The following is a 20078-nucleotide window of genomic DNA, read 5'->3' as shown; positions in this document are numbered from 1 at the left end:
GTCTAAGAAGAAAAATCAATACTATCTTAAGAAATGCTATAAAATCCTCTAATGAAAATTTAACACCTGTTCCTAATAACAACACTGAATTACAGGAATGGATGAATACGTCCTTAACTTAATTAATATATATATGTATCAGAGTTTTAAAGTCAGCATCTTAATGGGGAAACAAACACTAGAGGCATTTCCACTAAGGTCAAGAATAAGTCAAGAAAGTTCACAGTCTCTAGTACTTTTTAACATTATATTAGCACTATTAGCCAATGCAACTAGACAAGAGAAAACAATTGGAAAGGAAAATTGTGTTTTAACTGTTCAGTGACATGATCATTTACCTGGAGAACTCTGTAAGGATCAATGATAAAACTAACTCAGACAACAAAAGAATCCAGCCAGGTAGCAGTATATAAAAGCATGGCAATATCAATAACCTTCATATATAAAAACAGTTACCAGCTAGAAGATATAATGGAAGAGAAAACTTTCATTTAAAATAGGAACAGAAAAAATAAAATACTTATAAATGTAATAAATGTATAAAACCAAGTGCAGTGTTTTAGATTGAATTGTTCACCACCTCCACCCCAAATTTGTATGTCAAAGCCCTAATCATAAGTCCTTCAGAATATGACTGAATTTGGAGATAGGCCTTTAAGTGAGGCCATTGAGGAGGGCCCTAATCCAGTCTGACTGGTGTCCTTATAAGAAGGGATAAGGACATACAGAGAGACACCAGGGAAATAAGTGATGTTAGAAAACACAAGAAAATAGCCATCTGCAAGGTAAGAAGAGAAGCTTCAGGAGACATGAGCCCGCCAACACCTTGAGCTCAGACTTCCAGCCACCAGAGCTTTGAGTAAATAAATGTCTGTTGTTGAAGCCACCCAGTCTGTGATATTTTTTTATGGCTGTCTGAGCTAATACAAGAACTATGGAACACTCTGAAAAGATGCAAAAGTAGCCTTGAAGAAACTTTCCTGGGTTTTAAATAGGACATCTGACATCATCAAGATTTTCTTACTAAGTTAATTTATAAATATAATGTGACCCTCAGTAAAGGTACCAAATCTCTTTATTCTGGAGGTAGACAAGATAATAACTAAAGTTCATAGGGAGGAGTAAGCATGGAAGCAGAACACTGAAAAAGAACAACTGTGAGAGGGGACTAGCCCTATCAGATATTAAAACATAAAGCCTCTATAATTAAAACAGTGGTAGCAGGGCACAGACTAGAATAGAATCGGATGGAATGTCTAAAAATAGACTCTAACATATATGGAACTTTATGAGAAAGGTGGTATATCCAATCACTAGAACAAAGAAGAGCTTTTTAATAAATGGTGTTGGGGCAACTGGCCAACCATTTGGAAAAAGATAAAATTAGATCTATTCCTTGTAGTATAAATAAAACTGAGCTACAAACAGATCAGAGATCTAAATAAAATAGGAAACTTTATATGTACTAGAAGAATGCATGGATGAATTCCTCCTTATGGGTGTAGGAGAAGCCTTTTTATGATCAAACTGCATACGCAATAAAGGAAAATATTGGTAAATTTGACTACCAAACATAAAAAAATAAGCTTCTTTACATAAGGAAAGTCAAAAGAGAAATGACACATTGCAATAAAATATTTGTAACATATAAAATGTCACACAGGCTAATATCTCTAATATATATATTTTTTCTTTTTAATGTTATTTTAAATATTTTTTAAAATATTTATTTTGAGAGAGAGACATTACAAGCAGTGGAGGGGCAGAGAGAGAGCGATAGAGAGAATCCCAAGCAGGCTCCCCGCTGTCAGCACAGAGCCTGACGCAGGGTTCAATCCCAGGAACTGTGAGATCATGACCTGAGCAGAAACCAAGAGTCGGATGCTCAACCGACTAAGCCACCCAGGAGTCCCTATATATAATGAAAAGACAAAAAAATGGGCAAAAGGCACAAGAAGACCATTTACAGAAAAATATATTAAAATGTCCCCTGAAGTACATGAAAAAATGATGGACTTTCACCGAAATAAGAGAAATATAAATTGAAATTGCACCAGAAGGGTGCCTGGATGGCTCAGTCAGTTAAGCGTCCGACTTTGGCTCAAGTCATGATCTGGCGGTCTGTGAGTTCAGGCCCCTGGTAGGGCTCTGTGCTCACAGCTGGGAGCCTGGAGCCTGCTTCAGATTCTGTGTCTCCCGCTGTCTCTTCCCCTCCCCTGCTCGCTTGCATGTCCACGTTCTCACTCTCTCTCAAATAAACATTAAAAAAAAAATTGCACCAAAATATCATTTCTCACCCATCCAGTTGTCCAAAAAATCAAAACTTTGACAAAATAGTTGTGGGGTTGTGGGGGGAAAATCGCTCTCTTACATGATGGGTACTTGACAATAACAAAGTTGTATCTGCATTTTCAAAACCCAGTATCTCTACTTCTAAGAATTTACCCTGAAGATAATCCTTTAACAATACTGCAGTGTATATACATGGAGTTATTCATTGCAGTATTATATGTGATGGTAAAATAGTGTAAACTACTCAGACATAAGAGATTGGTTGAATAAACTATGGTGCTGTACAAAGTGCAAGAGAGTCTATAGAGTGGGCTACTTTCCTTTTTAGTAATAAAGACAAAGTAAGAAAGCACATATTTATCAGCTTAATTTTTTCAAGAAGAAATACAAGGATAAACCAGAGGAACAAAAGAAATTGATTATCCTCTGAGGAGGTTAGGTGGGGGGACTGAGTAAGCATCTTACTATATATGTATATATATATGGTATACATAACATTGGATGAATCCTACACACATAGTGTTGAACTAAAGAAACCAGGCACAAGAGTACATATTATATTATTTATATGAAGACTTGTGCATTTTATTATAGATGTGTGATACTCTACAATTTTTTAAGTTTATTAAAAGATACTTGTGCGTATGTCAGCAGTGGCAGAATTCATCTTATCTTGATAATCAGAGGTGAGGAAAAAGTTATTTTTCTTTTTAATGATTATTTTTGAGAGAGAGAGAGAGAGAGAGAGAGAGCAGGAGCAGAGAAGGGGCAGAGAGAGAAGGAGACACAGAATCCAAAGCAGGTTCCAGGCTCTGAGCTGTCAGCACAGAGCCTGATGTGGGGTTCAGACCCACGAACCATGAGACAATGATGTGAGCCGAAGTTGGAGGCTTAACTGACTGAGCCACCCAGGCGCCCCACAAATTCTGTTACAAAATTATAGACAATGAGAGCTGCTGAAACAGGGACTCGGTTAAGGAGAGTGTGGGAGGGGCAGGGCAGGGGGTGGGTCCTCCGTTAAGGAGGGGGGGGGGCAGGGCAGGAGGTGGGTCCTCCGAAGGGTTGAGACAGAGGATTGATTCAAGGTGCTATGTCTGGTGCTGCATTTTGGGGACAGGGTTTAGAGGCCAGTATTTGCCCCCCTTTTAAGGCACCAGTCAGAAATGAGGCTATCGCTAGATGACCATGAGAGGCAAGTTGGGACGCAGCAGCTAAAAGAAAAAGAATGATTGCATAGGTAATTCAAAGGTATTGTGCTATTTCAGAGCCTTTGTTTATTTTGCAATATAGATTTCTGTTGACGTTGGAGGAGCCTTATGACAACTGGGAATTTTTTCTTTAGCAAAATAATTTACATTTCAGATGACTATTGAAAGGTAGAAGGAGGAATTATGCTTTTGGGGACTTAATTTGGGCAGATTCCATCACTGTGCAGAAAAGGAAATACGTTTATTATACTAAAATGACTTGTTTCTAAGGATCAGCTTAGAGAAACTAGTAGATCTTATTTCTACAGATTAGCAATTTAAGATAATAGCATAAGAGACCATTTAAGACCTTCAGAAACCTATTTTTACTTAAACAGTTTTTAGCTTATGAATAAGTAAGTGATAATGCAAGTGTTCATGGCACATTTTCCTGCAAAAATGGTATATATTATAGATAGAGTCCCTGGAAAGTCCTCAAAAATCTACTTAATTCCTAATACCACTAAATATTGTTTCTTTGGGAGAATATATTTTGAGTTCTAACTCCCAACAACAATAGAAGATTTTAAATCTCCTCCTCTCTCCTCCAAGCAGATTTCCAAATGGGTGGTTTTTCTAGCCAAGGCTGTGAGCATAGTAAGGGTTCCAAGGGCCCGTGTTACCGGAGAGGAGGTGTCTGGGGACTATGGTGGGAAGTTGAGGATCTAACCCTGTTAGGGTTTACTACCCAGTCCTTCACTTTGATTAGCAACATAATTTATAGTGGCTTTGCCTCTAGAGGTTTCTGGAGGTTGCAGACCATGCTAATTATTAACTCCTTAGGTACCTAATGGAGCTTTCAGGCATGACTTGAGCTGTTTTCTTTCGTTCTCTAGTGGTGTGTATGTTTTTGGCTTTTAAACCTTGAGTATCCAGTCAGCAAAATGTGGTTTATATGACCTGTTTCCTCCTTTACCTGTCAGGCAAAATATGGATTACTGAAAAGTGGGTTAAATGCATAAAGATCATCAGAGAACAGAGTTTTGTGAAGTAGGACGACTTGGACACAACATAAAGTCTGTCCCACAAAATATCATATTTTGTCTAATTAACTACTTTTAATGGCATTTGGATTTTATGCTGCTCACCGTATTTATCCTCTGAATGTTATTTACTGTGCCTTCTTTTGTTTCACAGTGAGTTAATGTGTCCATTTAAAACATTTATGGTGAATAATTCATACCATTCAATAAGTATTAACTCTTAAATGGAACATCTTATCAACCAGGGCTGGAAAAGTGGAATTGTCAGTGGTGGTACATGTTCATAATTGTGCTTTGGTTTTTAGTGAATGAAAACATTAAGAATGGGGAAACCTTGTGGACATTTTTAACATAAAAGGTGTTTCACAGACTTTCCTTGGGCAGTATGTCAATCAATGCTACAGGTCTGGGGCATAAGTCACGGCAGATTCTAAAGAGACCACTTGTTACTGCATTTATTCCTCAGTGAAAAATGGCTCTTCATTTGCATGATGCTTTTGGGTTGGCAGCGGGGCAGGGTTCAGATAATTTGTTGTTACTTACAGATTATGTTTCTACTTCATTGTGATGTGATTACAGATTTTCATCATTTTCATTTTCGTCTCTTTTCTTCCCCCTTTTCTAGTTCTTCCTCCAGTGCTGGTTCCAAGACACAGTGAATATAATCCTCAGCACAGCCTATTAGCTCAGTTCCGTAACTTAGGACAAAATGAGCCTCACATGCCACTCAACGCAACTTTTCCGGATTCTTTCCAGCAACCCAATAGCCATCCGTTCCCTCACTCCCCCAGCAGCAGCTACCCCAACTCTCCTGGAAGCAGCAGTGGCACCTACCCGCACTCCCCCACCAGCTCAGACCCAGGAAGCCCTTTCCAGATGCCAGGTAGGTGGGAAAGTTCAGTGATGTTCCGGCAAGTGGCCCTGCTGCTGCGGAGTCAGGGGAACTCTGAGCGGACCTGTGCGCAGAGAGCTCTTCGGCTCTGGTACCTGGCACTTGGCTCTCAGACGGGGGTACCGCCCTGGGCGAAGGGAGACCTCGCAGTCAAGGAAGCAAATGTCCTGTTTGTCAGGCGCAGATGCTTGAATAAGTTTTATTTCTGATTTTGAAGGGTTTTTGAAACAGCTGCATCCTTCTGGGAGTGGCATAATTGTTACAGTCTTCGCTCTTGATAAAAGAGAGGAAGAGAAAAATAATGTGCTGCGCACATTTGCTGTACGTGAAAAAAAAACTCCTGTTATAAGTGCAGCCTCAGAAAAGATATTTCCTGAGGGATCACACCCCCCCACACACATTTAATTAAATTCATTTAAGTGGTGATGTAATCCCAAGAAACATATACTTTAGCAACAAAGGAAATGCAACAGAAGTACTGGAGACCATCTGCTTGTTTAACTTAGCAAAGACAAAAACAATTATCCTCCTTTTTTAGACTTAACTGATGGTGTAATGTTTATCAAAATAAATGATTAATTAGGACATTATATTTTTCAAATTATAGGTTAGGAAGCAAGCATCTCACAAAAAATGATGAGTGCCAAATTCCTTGCCAGTAGACCTCAAGGAGGATACTGTAAACAAAGATGTACTTAACATCGATTAACATTTCAAGAAAGGAAGATGGGTGGGCAAGCAAGTTTATTAGGCAACTTGAAATGGGTTTAAGTGAATGGGAATTTGACAACAGGCTGGTTATGTCCTCAAAAATTGAAAAGCGTCCACATTTGATAGTGCTGTCTTTTGTTACTTTTTTTGTTTTCAGCCTTTTATTTTGCATCGTTTTGTTTTGCAATCCAAAACTGCTTAGAACAGGGCAGTGTGGGTGTGTGGGAAGGGCAGGGGAGGGGGAAATATAGATTAGTTTAGAAATCAAACTAAGTATCATCTGGTTATTTCCTATTGCCCCCTCCCTCACCCGGAACTGTTGGGTTTGATAAAGAGGTTAGTGGTGAAGAGATGGTTTCAGAAGCTTGGGAGCAGCAGCAAACCCAGGGTGGGCCCCTGGAGTGAAAAACGGGAAGATTATTGCTTGAGTTTACACTTTGTTCCCGGCTGTCAGGGATTAAGACGCAGGCCAAGCAAAGGTGATGTGGAAAAAAGCCACCAAGGGTGGGAGGAGGCACTCGTGGGCATTGTAGAGCATCACCCATAGGTAGCTGGTAGCACTTTCTCAGTGCTGCTGGTGCCACAGGCTGCTGAGGACATTTTCACCAGCTCGTTTGTGGAAATTTATCGGATTTGGTCTCAGAGGATGCTCTAGGTCTTCATTCCTGGCTGGAAGCAAAGCGGAGTCAGTGTTACAGCTGCAGGGAAGAAGCTGAATTAAAATAAGCTGGAGGAAAGGGTGAAAAAGGCATCCAGATAAGGTCTCCATAGTCCTTTCTTTGTGTCGTGAGTCCTTGCTTGTTAGCTGCTGGATGGTGGAAGTTACTGGGTTGCAATTCAGCTGGAGAGTCAGTCTTTGGAAATCTCTGAAAAGCTGTGAAGGAGCAGCAGTATTAGCTATTTGTGTTCAGCAGTTGCCCTGAGTAATCTGGGCTACTTCTCCAAGTTATTCATGGTTCCCTAAGGTAAAACTTTGTTCCCTGCTCTGTCTGGTGTGCTAGATGGGCTCACAATAGCCAGTGAGGAACTTGTTTTTTGATCACAAAGGATTATTTGTGGGGAACCCATACCCCTTATTTTATTTAAGAAAACACAAAAGACCTATATTAGTGTTCTTTGTTTCAAGTCGTGTTGTTTGCCTCTTATTGCCAGCTGACTTTGAGCTTTTAGAAGAAACATATGTAAATTCTGAAATAGAAGATGGCTGTGATAAACTGATTTATTTCCTGTTATTCTGCTACTAGGGGTTTTAAAACTAGTGATTATTTAAGCAGGTAGGGGTAAGGTAGTCCTAACAGATTGCTTGAAGTCATGGGAAATTAACAGTTTAAATCCGTAAACTAATTGGCGATAATGAAACTCAGTTGGTAAATTCCTAAAAGCCTGTGGGTTTAAAGTAAGAAACCCTGAAGCTCTTTTTCTTAAGAGATCCTACGTAGCTTTCAAAGGTTTTCCATCCACCAGTGAAACTATGAAATGCAGAGGTCCTCTTAAAGTGGACTGTATGAAAACATGTTTAAATGCTCTCCTGATTGTTTTAAGACAGCATGATCCTGGAAAGGCAGACGACTTCTGGAACTGGCATATAGTGCTTTTCCTCCCCCTGAATCTTCTCTACGGTTGTACAAAATCACGAGATGCCGGTCATTTTCAGGGAGTGGACACCGAGTTCAGTGTCTAGCGTCCATTTTCTGATGAGGTTGAAATGGCAGTTTAATCTCAGGAATTTCACAGAATTTATGTTTTAAGTGTGTGTGGTTATTCAAAGATAAAGAAATCTTTTCTTTTTCTTAAACTTTGTAGCTGATACGCCCCCGCCTGCTTACCTGCCTCCTGAGGACCCCATGACCCAGGATGGCTCCCAGCCAATGGACACAAATATGATGGCACCTTCACTGCCCTCAGAAATCAACAGAGGAGGTAAAATGAATTGCTGTTTATACCTTTTTAGTGTCTAAAGTTTATCTGTCCAAATGTTACTTTCTCTCACAAATGTTTATTAGTCTGTAAAAAGATAGCTATTGGAGAAAGCACAATAAGAGAAGCTGGATAGAGAGAATTTTTTGGATTACAAGTAAGTCTTTTATATGAAGAACAAACACATTGATTTGACTAATGAAGGCCTGTGTATAATTGTGTGGTCATCTGTTTTGAGCACAATACTTAATAATTTTAAATTGCCCATAAAAGAATATTTTTAAGTGAAGGACAAAGGTAGGTATTGAGAAACAGTGAGCATAACTTTACTGAAGTGGGGCTGTCACTGGTGATGTCCAAAATTAGAAGTTCATATAACAAGGCTTCCCAAAGGTTCCTTTGTTGGTAGAGTCTTAGCCCTCATCCATACACAGCTGCAACTGGAAAGAACTATTAACATTTTTTTCTTGCTATATTTACTTGTTTCTAACCTTGTTACAGAAAGGGGTTGAGGCATGTGTTTTTCCTGTTCTCACCTGGAAGAACTTAGAAGCAGAACCTATAAGCAGGTCGGGTCATTCCTTTCCCTTTCTGGTGGAGGATGGGTGTGTTTCGAGGTCTGCGGTGGCTAGCAGGGTAGGCCTAACGGAGCAGAGAACTGAGAGCAGTGAGTGTCAGGAGAATCCCTGAGCACCTGTAGGAAGTCATGACCAAATGGTGGAAGAAAACTGTTCCCAGACAACCTCTCATGGAGGAAGATGCTTCACTGGTGCACTCAACACGTGGCATGAAACTTCACTGTGTAAATTTTATGCAAATTGAAGTTTTAAGGCAATCTAGTTACTAGGTGTAGGTCTCATTTCATTCTGACTTTATTAAAATTGGAGATATCTCAGACTTTGTCAGAGTTGCTTACATCTTTTAAGTTCTTAAAATCTGATGATGAAAGAACCTTTTTTAGATGTGCAGTGTAATAAATTGGAATGTACACCTTCCTATTTTATTTGTTTATTGTTAAAGTTTATTTATTTTGGGGAGGGGAGGAGGAGTAGAGAGAGAGAAGGAGACAGAGGATCTGAATCAGGCTCTGTGCTGTCAGCGTGGAGCCCGATGCGAGGCTCAAACCCACAAACCATGAGATCACGACCTGAGCCAAGGTCTGACGCTCAACTGATTGAGCCACCCAGGTGTCCCTGAATGTACACCTTTTTCATCTGTAAAATATTTTTACATCTTTATTGGCTCTGTATCTGATGGTTCCTGATAATCTCTAGAACATCTTCCCAAACATAATTATGAACCAACAGATAAAGCTTCTGGTTGGGGAAAGTGACTTGTGTCTCACACATCTTTGGAATAGGTATTTGGGGAACAAGGATCGCAGGAGAGAATGGACACAGGACTGCTCTACAGCTATGAGCGTGTGGACCCTGTAGCTATTGTTGTTAAGCCTAAAATGTCTGATTTCAGGAAACAGGCCTTTAAATTGCTTTAAAATTTTTCCTTTAAATAGCTTTTAAAAATTTCCCCATTAGAAATAAGTTTACAGTTAATATCTTCATGAGGAAAGAATGTTGGCCTTTCTGTTACTGTTTTACCTTTGGTGGTTTTCCTAAAGCAGGAGTCAGCACACTACAGCCCACAGGCCAATTCAGCCTGCTGCCTGTTTTTTGTAAATAAATTTTTATGGGAACACAGCTATGTCCATTACATATTATCTGTGGCAGTTTTAGCACTACGAGGGCACAGTTGAATAGTTACAGTAGAGACCATATGCCCCACAAAATCTTTCTGGTCTTTTATAGAAAAATGTTGTCATCTTCTGACCTAAATGAGTAGTATTTTGAACAATCCTGATAGCTGATAAAAAGCCTTCTATAATGATGTTACAGTCTTCTTTTAAGATTTAGCACGATGTAAATCACTAAAATTTCATTCTTTGAAATACAGTAAATTGACGTGGGATAGTTGCTTAGCAGGGAGGATAGTGTATGCTTGTTTTTGGCTCACCTGATCCAGTATATAGAGCAGCTAATGTGTGTGTGGATTTTTTAAAGGATTGTTCTGTTTTCCTTACCGAATTCTAAAATAAAGTGCATTATGATATTTGTGGAGGTTGTTGTTAAACGAACACAGAAGTACTTTTTCCTAAACAGTCCAGTTTATGCTTCTAATGTGGATATTCTTTCTCTTTGTACATTTGTATGCTCAGGACCTCATAAACCTCAGATCATTACATATTGGCACAGTGGGCATACGTGGTTTATATTCCTGGAATCTCTAAAGCAGTGGTAAAAGAGGTTTTACTACAGAAGGAACTTATCTTTAGAACCTTTTAGTTGCAAATGTTTAGAAGCATGTTCTGTTTGGAGATTTGTTAGTCTTAAGAGATTTGACTTAACAAGCTGCATCCTGTCAGTAAAGTTGGGTAATTTCCATTGTTGGCCCATTCTGGGAATGGAGAGACAAAACACACCTGCTCTGCATGACTTAAAGCAAATATAAGGAAGTTAGCATGAAATCTGGATGAGAGAGATATGATTCATTCTGTAAAAATGGCCAGCTGGCAAGATTTCTTCCTGAGTTTAAGGACTGGAGCAAAGCTGTGGCTGTGATAGTTATTGGCAGCTTAATGTGAAGTAAGGGAACTTCTTATCAATAATTAGAAACCGATTTTCATTGCTTTGAAAAAGTATAGGCCTACTAAGGCTTTGTTGAAAGTCACCCTTTTTCTGCCAGCACCTTTGGCACATTTCCTGTCCTCGATTGTTCTCTTTCCATTTGTTTTTCACTTGCCACTTGTGTTTCTTTAGATGGTGAGCCAGCATCTGTGGTGGGGGTAATTTCCATTTTGGCATATTACGGAGCAAGTAGCATATTGTGAGTGTGCAGCAAATGCTGTTGGTATGCTTGCTTAGCTGGCGTTTTGGTTATCTGATAGTAATTGGAGAAAATTATTTTCCAGTTGAAGGAGGACGTCACACTTTGTGAGGTGAGGAGTACCTGTTTCAGATAGCCTAGAGAAACCGTATACATTCTAATAGCAGTTGCCGTCCCGTACCTGCATTCCAGGGTCCTGAGCCAGTTTGACAACACAGCTTCAGTGTTTGAGAGCCCGAGGCACTCGCTGAGGTTGACTGTAAGGTTTTCTTTCTTACAGATGTTCAGGCGGTCGCTTATGAGGAACCAAAACACTGGTGCTCTATTGTCTACTATGAGCTCAATAATCGTGTGGGGGAAGCGTTCCATGCCTCCTCCACAAGTGTGTTGGTGGATGGTTTCACCGATCCTTCCAACAATAAGAACCGTTTCTGCCTTGGGCTGCTCTCCAACGTTAACCGGAATTCCACTATTGAAAACACCAGGCGGCATATTGGAAAAGGTGAGTTTTCACTTGAACCTCTTTCACATGTGTGTCTGTTGTGCCCCTGTTCCCCTAGAACTGACGCAGTTGTTCCTGGAGCAGCCTACCAGGGCAAACACCAGGTAATAAACACTGGCTCCGGTTTGTAAATAGCTTTTCAGTTTGTATTATCAGGACGCTACTCACTTTTCAGTCAGCAGTGTTTGTCTCCTGCCACCTCATAGGAATTGATATTAACCAGCTGAAATACTGATCTGGGGGGGGGGGAACTCTTCCACTCTTCCATCTTGTGTTTTGCTGCAGAATAAAATAGCTGTTAAAGAGAGACTTACAACCTAAAACTAAATGCAAGTTAAAACAAGTAAACCTAATATGTTTCAAATGAGTACCATAACTCACTGGGAAAAATAAAGAAAGAACCAGTCCAGAATAACTTAGGAATATAGTATTTGGCTGTGTTTCTTCAGTCTGGGCCAGGTAGGGTAGAGTGCTTGTAAACAAATCCCGAGCTCATTTTAGTAGGCTTTGATTGCTTAGTAGCAGTATGAATAAAAGTTATGGAACTTTTAGTTATAAGATTAAGCAAATGACTGAATGTGGATGTTTCCGGGAGCCTGGATTTTCACTGTGGAGTAAGAAACATACAAGTATGGAGGAGGGCAAAAAATTCACCCTGTGGAGGTATCAAGGTGAAATCATGACTTAATAATACATGTACGTATGTGTGTACACGTGGATGTGTGTGTGTATGCGTATGCATATTTAGATGTGCTCATACGTGCATGTAGTTTCTGATCTGTCTGCTGAAAGGGCCAGCAGGCAAAGATGCCCAGGAACCATAAACACGTCTGGTTCTCAGCCCATCGTCTCTAACACCATTTCCCACTGAGAGGAGTCAGGACTCCTCAGGGAAAGGGCTGACTCCCAAGTCCAGACCAGGTAGACAGAGTTGAGCCTGGAACATTTTGTTATATCAGAAAGTGAAGAGATGCCAATGAAAGTGATGGGGGCGTGTCACAGGAGCCATCTTGGAGGTGCTTCCCCTGGCCACTTCTGGGACAGTTTGAGTAACAAAATAATGAAGTATGGTCATGGATTTTAAGCCACTGAAAAACCATAGTAATTTATAAGTTCGTGCCAATAATACATAGATAAGGATAAAGAATGAATGGGGAAAGCTGGTTCACAAATGTGCAGTGAGTGCTAGAGTTTGAAAGTCATCATTTTGCAGCCATCAGGCAAGAATCCTCAGTGAATACTAAAGAGAGAATTTTTTGCAAGAATAAGGATATTTGCATGGTCTTACAGTGTCTCCTCACAGACTGCCTATTAGTAACAAGGGAGAATAGAAATGAGTAGTTATACAGTGGAGACATTGGACAGCATCTTGACTGGGAGATCAAAATTATCGTCACCAGTGAGAGACAGATGGATCCCATATACCACCAGATGTGATGCCCTGAGAAAGAAGTAACATCACCTGTGCAGAATTCCAGTTGAGAATGCAAATATGAATCTAATCATGGGGAAACTTCAGACAAATCCAAAATGAGGAACATTCTATTAAAAAGGGTGAAGAGGAACTGTATTCTTCTAAAATATCAATGTCAAGAGACAAAGGTGTGAAATGTTCCAAATTAAAAGAGATTAAAGTGATATGACAACTAGGTAATAAGCTGACCCTGGGCATGATCTGTGCCAGACAGGAAAAATACCACAGAGGACCTTATTGGGATCAGCAGGCAAAGATAAAATATGAGTGGTAGATTGGATGAGAGTATTATATCAATGTTACATATACTGGCATTGCTAACTATATTGTCACTATGTAAGAGAGTATGCCTGTTCTTAGGAAATACACACATATATGCATATATACAAATGTCTATCCATCTAAAATCTGTGTCAGAATATATATATGGATGTATATGTGTGTATATGTTTATGTATACATATACGCATATGTATGTATATACATACACACATATATGCATATGAGAGTGTGTGTGAAAAAAGAGGGGAAGGAGGTGTGAATGATAAAAAATATAGAATAAATTGTCACAATAAATGAATCAGGATAGTGGTTACGTGGGTCTTCTTTTGTTTTTCTTGGCTGTTTGTTCTGTTTCTGTACATTTGAAATTGTTTCCAGAGTAAACTTTTTTTTTTTAAATGACCTTCTATAAAATTTAGAACAGTGGACCAAATTAAGAGGTCATTTAGTAAATGCTTAAAAGGCATTTGAGGTAAAGTTCAATACTCAATCCTGGAAAAAACAAACAAACAAACAAAGAAACCAAAAAAAACCTCCTAAAACAGGACTTGATAGTTCCTTAATATGATTAAGGGGGAAAAAACCAAATCCTAAACTCCGCATTTAATGATGAAATGCTTGAACCTAGGTTCATAACATATAGATCTCTTTCCATGATCTGTAAACCCTGAAAATTGTACATAAACACAATATTGCATATATTTGGGATCAAGGGAGAAATTTTTCATTAAGTTCTAAAGTTGACCGTTACCCCAAAGTAGTAAAAAGCCATTGCACTCTAGAATATTTCTATTAAAAATTAGGAAGAAAATACAGATTCTGGGAATGCTGATACTTAACAGTGTTCCAGATATCTTGACTAGCGTATTCAAATGTAGAATTATTGATAATGGAAATAAGCCAAAATTGTAATTTTTGCAGATGATATGATTAATTGATAATATTTTTGGGAGAGATTCTTGAACTGAAGTTAGTAGGTCAAGGGTCTTGATATATTATGCCAATTACTTTCCAGAAAGCTTTTATTAATTTCCACTTATACCATAAGTCTATGGATGAGTGCCTTTCTTCTTTCACCGATGTAGGTATTACTGACATAGTAATACTCGTGGTCGTTGTGTTTATTCAGAAGTCATGGTTGTTTATCTAGAAACCTTTAAAGAATTTAGTTTTAGAGATTTTATGTCAGTTTTCTTTAATCTGGCAATAACCAGTTAGAAAATATAATGTAGAGGAAAATCATGCTTCTAATATCAACAGAAAACGTAAAATTTTGGAAATAATATGAATGAGCAATACATGAGAATTAGGTAAAGAAAACCAAATTTTACTGAGAGAGAAAATTTAGATATGTAAATAAGCAGTCTGTGTTCCTTAAAGAAAAGGCTTAATATTGTGAGAATATTTTAAGGATATCCTTTCTTCCTAATTCAATTTATGGTTTAAAATAATCCATGCCAGAATCACAATGTGTTATTTTTTGAAAGTCGGAAAATATGATCTGAATATTACCTGGCAGGTTAAACAAGTGAAAATAGCTAATTTTTTTAATGGAAGAGTAAAGAAAAAATTCTTGATGTTAGGTTAATTATGAAACTACAATTAAGTCAGGGTATAGACAAAATGGTAGAATAAATTAAACTCAGACTATGTTGTATTTCAAAATTAATGTATGTTAAGTGAAGCATAACAAATCAGTAGTCTTCTAATGGTCCTGCAGTAACAAAGTTAGTTTTTAGTTGAGGCTGTAGGGAGGAACCCTGACCTCATTTCACATATGCAAATAGATTAGTGAATTGAGGGGGTTTTTTTTAATGGCAAGCTGGTAAAAAGCAAGAAGAAAAATACATTTTATCGGAGACAGAAATTTTCTAAGCATAAAAAGCAATAGAAAAGATCACAAGAGAATTTGACTACTCAAAGCTTTCAAACTTCTGTAGGTTAAAAAAAAAACCAAACACCAAGAACAAAATTAAAAGACAAAGGACTGATAGGGAAACAAATAGGAAATAAATTATTTATATCTTACTTGCAGCTCATAAAAAAATAATAAAAATATTAGAACCCCAGTAGGATACATAGGTAAGAAATATGAACAGTAAGTTCATAAGAGAAACACAGATGGCTAATAAACATATGAGAGCATATCCAGTCTCACATGTAAATGAAAACAATATTGTTTTTCAGCGAAAATTTATTTTAATTTATTTGTTTTTGTCTTAAACTCACTCAATACTGGCATGGGCAAAATGATAAAGGCACTCATATACTGCCGGTAGGGTGTAAATTGATATAAGCATTCTGGAAAGTCGTTTGGCAAAGTGAATCAAGAGCTTTCGATCCAGTGATTTAACTTCCAGGAATCTCTCCTAAGGATATTATCAAAAATTATCCAGAGACATTTATCCTGGCATTGTTACAACAGAAGAAAATTAGTGTCAACACTATGGTCCAGTAACGGGAGAATCGCTAAAGTAAATTGTTGTATCCATATAATCGTGTAGATAACTTTAAATGTTTCCTGAGAAAGTTTAGTAATAGAACCAAATACAGCACATCAAACTGTTAACTTTTGCCTCTACATCACTAAACAAGTGATGATATTTTCTTATTCTTTATATTGTGTTTTTCTAAATTTTTGAAAATGAAAGTTCCTCATTTTTATACTCAGGAGAAAAAGTAAACACGTGTGTGTACGCACACACACACAGTTTCTCGTGCGTGCGCTCTCTCTCTCTCTCTCTCTCAGTTTTCTCCACATCAAGCAGGAAAATGGACTTCTGCTCCAGCAGCTATTTAATTGCCACAGAAGTCATAGACGTTGTGTGTACATGTAAACACAACACATAATATTTTGGATTGGATTGGAGACCGTAGTTTTAGCATTGGCTGAGCCATGCTGGAGTTGCCTGCAAGGTGGATTGTTTAAAGCCACATGGCATGGGACTCTGTTTGCTGCGTGGCCTATAATAATCTCCCTTAATGGTGTAGGGCTTTGTCAGAACGTCTCCTCCCCCCCCCCCCCACGTTTCCTTTTTTTAAAGGCTGGGTAGGATCAATTTCCTACGCTCCTGGCACTCTAAGATGTCACAGGAAGAAGTTTGGAGCAGATGGTAGTTCAGGGAGATCAGATTCCACACAGTATGAATTATTTTTATAGTTCCCCCTCACCCCCAGACCTTCATCTTCTAGCTCTCAGCACTACTTCCTCCATGTGGTTTTCTAGCCCTTTTACTTTTGATTCTCCCTTCTCCTACCCTACCATTTTCAAAGAGCTGAGCTACAAAATAAATGCAAGAAAGAGAGCTCATATGATGAGTATATGTAGAATCCAATAATAAAGTCCGGCTTTATTATGCTGTATTTTTAGAGTGAGAATATGCTTTCAATCCATGGCCAAATAGGGCATTAGACTCTTATCAAAATGAACTTGCTGTATCTCGCTACTAATTTTTACGAGACTGTGTTGTTATATTATTTCTTAGAAACCTCTTAGACATACACGTTAACAAAAGGACATTGTATTAGCTAATATGGTTAACTAAGATTTTATCAGCTGTACAAGATTTAGAGACAAACCAAAGTTTAAATCCATGCGAATTCATATATTGAAGAGACACAGATGCCTTTCAGCTGTGAGAAATAATGAATATGATCCGTCCCTTGTCTTCCTACAGGAGTGCATCTTTACTATGTGGGAGGGGAAGTGTATGCCGAATGCCTCAGCGACAGCAGCATCTTTGTGCAAAGTCGGAACTGCAACTACCATCATGGATTTCACCCCACTACTGTTTGCAAGATCCCTAGTGGGTGTAGTTTGAAAATTTTTAATAACCAAGAATTTGCTCAGTTATTGGCACAGTCTGTGAACCATGGCTTCGAGACAGTCTATGAGCTCACTAAAATGTGTACCATCCGCATGAGCTTTGTAAAAGTAAGTAAGTCCTCTGCTTAGGCTTTAACATGTTTGCTGTGCTTTCTCGCAGTATATAAATCTATATCCTCTTGATATATGTCCATAGAAGCCAACATTATTACCTAGGCATTTTTTAAACTTTAGTGAGGATGTCGGTTATTAGGATACAATTAGAATATAGGAGTGTTTGTATTTATTTATTTTTTTTTTTATTTATTTTTTTTTTTTTAATTTTTTTTTCAACATTTATTTATTTTTGGGACAGAGAGAGACAGAGCATGAATGGGGGAGGGGCAGAGAGAGAGGGAGACACAGAATCGGAAACAGGCTCCAGGCTCCGAGCCATCAGCCCAGAGCCTGACGCGGGGCTCGAACTCACGGACCGCGAGATCGTGACCTGGCTGAAGTCGGACGCTTAACCGACTGCGCCACCCAGGCGCCCCGGAGTGTTTGTATTTAAATGTCAACAGTGTAGCAGGCTTTAATAACTTTTTCCTCTTCAAATAAGCACTATTTTAGCTACTGTAATACCATAAGAATATGTTTTGTTGTATATTTAACATATATAATTTAAATGCACGATTTTCTTAAAAGATTAATTCAGTAAACAAACCCCCCTTCCTTTTCATTCTGCATTTTTAGTACCTTTATGATGATAACATTTGTTGCTTTTGTTTCAGCAATAAATGAGTGATCTTTTTTAAATAAAAGTTTACCATGCTGGGGTTTATTTGTGATAGGTCAGGTTTTTTTAATGGTTCCAGTAAAACCTCATGATTTTCCTATAATTCAGAAGTTAATAAGACCCTTGCCCAAAGATCAGTAGATACCTTCGTTCTAAGACTGTTGTTAGGGTTGAGGATGGAGAAGGTTAAAGACATTGCTCACAATAATTAATCTCTTTCTCCCTTCTCTTCCACCTCCAAGAAATAAAAAAAATTTTAAGATGTCAAAATTAAATATCAAATATCTGACTAGATTTCATGAGTTGTAACTTATTCTAGTAACTGACTTGTCTCTAAATACTCAAAGATAAATTTTCATCCTCTGTTACCTTGAGAAACAAAACTAATTATATATTTGGGTGAGGCAATCACCTTTTATGTCCTCTCTTCAGAAGCTCACCCAACTTGTTGTGAAACCTGTTTTGTAATGTATGTATTACAGAGGGTAATTTTGGAACCTTACTTTGTTAATCATCCTTTAGATCAAAGATGCCTTTCCCTGAATATCATTTTTTTCTTACTTCTTGAATCATATTAGCAGATTCTGAGTTTTTTCTCCTGGTGTTGGTTTTCTTGAAACATAATTCACCAGTTTTGTGATGTGTGTGTGTGTGGCTGAGTATGGTACCTTGTTAGTATTAAAGGAGGGTTTTTACCTTTTAAAGAAGTTTACCAATATGCTGTGTACCTATGGGACTGGAAAGATCTTTCTCACGCACTATTAACATTCACGGTTTAATTTTTGACTTTGCATTTGGCTAAAATGAATTTTAAAATGAAGACTCTGACTTGCCAGCGATGATTTTTGTTGGTTTTTTTTTTTTTTTTTTTTTTTTTTACAGTTGATTCATTTTGAGGGAGAGAGGGTGCGTGCTCGCACAAGCAGGGAAGAGGTAGAGAGAGAATCCCGAACAGGCTTTGCGCTGTCACCACAGAGCCCAGCTCAGGGCTCTGTCTCACAAACCATGAGATCGTGCCCTGAGCTGAGATCAGGAGTTGGACCCTTAACTGACTGAGCCACCGAGGTGCCCCTTATTTGTTGTTTTATTGGTATTGAGGAAAGAATACCTATTTTTTTTTTAATGTTTATTTATTTTTGAAAGAGAGAGAGAGAGACAAAGTGTGAGCGAGGGAAGGGCAGAGAGAGGGAGACACAGAATCTGAAGCAGGCTCCAGGCTCTGAGCTGTCAGCACAGAGCCCGATACAGGCCACGAACCATGAGATCATGACCTCAGCTGAAGTCTGGCATTTAGCCAACTTAGCCACACAGGTACCCAAGAATAACTGTTAAGAGTCAAGAAACCCAGGTTCTAGTTTTATCTGCCATTTTATTTTATTTTATTTTATTTTATTTTATTTTATTTTATTTATTTTTTAACATTTATTTATTTTTGAGAGAGCCAGAAAGAGCATGAGTTGGGGGAGGGGCAGAGAGAGAGGAAGACCTAGAATCCAAAGCAGGCTCCAGGCTCTGAGCTGTCAGCATAGAGCCCCACTCGGGGCTCAAACTCCCAAACCGTGAACATCATGACAGGAGCTGAAGTAGGACGTTTAACCAACTGAGCCACCCAGGCGCCCCTTAGCTGCCATTTTAACTGTGTGATTAAGGCACAGGGATCTTTTGCCCTTCCTCATGTTCATCTTTAAAATGGATGGATAGAGTTGGGAACTGTGGTAATCATTACAGAGTTCCCTTGATGAGTCTATTATTCTTGAAGGGCCACTCAAGAAGAATCTATGACTCTACTGCTCCAGTTGGATTTCTCTTCAAACTCATTTCATATTGTTTACCCTGTCACTTTTAATGGTTTTACTTTTATAGATTTTTAATTATTTACACACAAGTAAAAACAAACTTTACACTAATAAGTGTTTATGATACGAGGATATGCATTAAAAATGTATTGGATTTCATTCATTCAGCAAATATTTTTAGCACTATTCCAGAGCATTAATGCAAAGATGAAAAAAAGCACCTTAACGTTTCTAGCTTCACAAATGCTTACAGCCTAGTATATGCTTAATTATAAAATAACGTGATATATACTGGAATGGAGGGTAATATAAGATATAATAGACATAGCTGGGAAGCTGGATTTGGAAAGCTAAGGGTGAACAAATTTTGTTTTAAAACTCCTGCTGACATAATGAAGGGCAGCTGTTTATCATACATTTGCAACAACAAGTTTGCATAGTGTTTATATGGTCTTGTTCTTTATTAAAACCATAAGGGTTTTTATACCTTGCCCTTGCACA

At 38.4% G+C, this 20078-nt stretch overlaps 1 protein-coding gene across 1 annotated transcript in view; it reads left to right on the top strand.

The window, feature by feature from the left end:
- Window positions 1–20078, top strand: part of SMAD1 (SMAD family member 1) — an 80571-nt gene that overhangs the window by 58014 nt on the left and 2479 nt on the right. Inside the window, exons 3-6 of the mRNA XM_040473075.1 lie at window positions 5148–5405; window positions 7929–8045; window positions 11203–11424; window positions 16858–17114. Of these exons, the coding sequence (XP_040329009.1) occupies window positions 5148–5405; window positions 7929–8045; window positions 11203–11424; window positions 16858–17114 (854 nt within the window). The remainder of the gene's footprint in view (window positions 1–5147; window positions 5406–7928; window positions 8046–11202; window positions 11425–16857; window positions 17115–20078) is intronic.

This window comes from Herpailurus yagouaroundi, unplaced genomic scaffold (genome assembly GCF_014898765.1).
Source record: "Herpailurus yagouaroundi ecotype Mexico unplaced genomic scaffold, PumYag 28, whole genome shotgun sequence".
Taxonomy (NCBI): Eukaryota; Metazoa; Chordata; class Mammalia; order Carnivora; family Felidae; genus Herpailurus; species Herpailurus yagouaroundi.
This window is presented reverse-complemented; position numbering and strand designations above follow the sequence as displayed.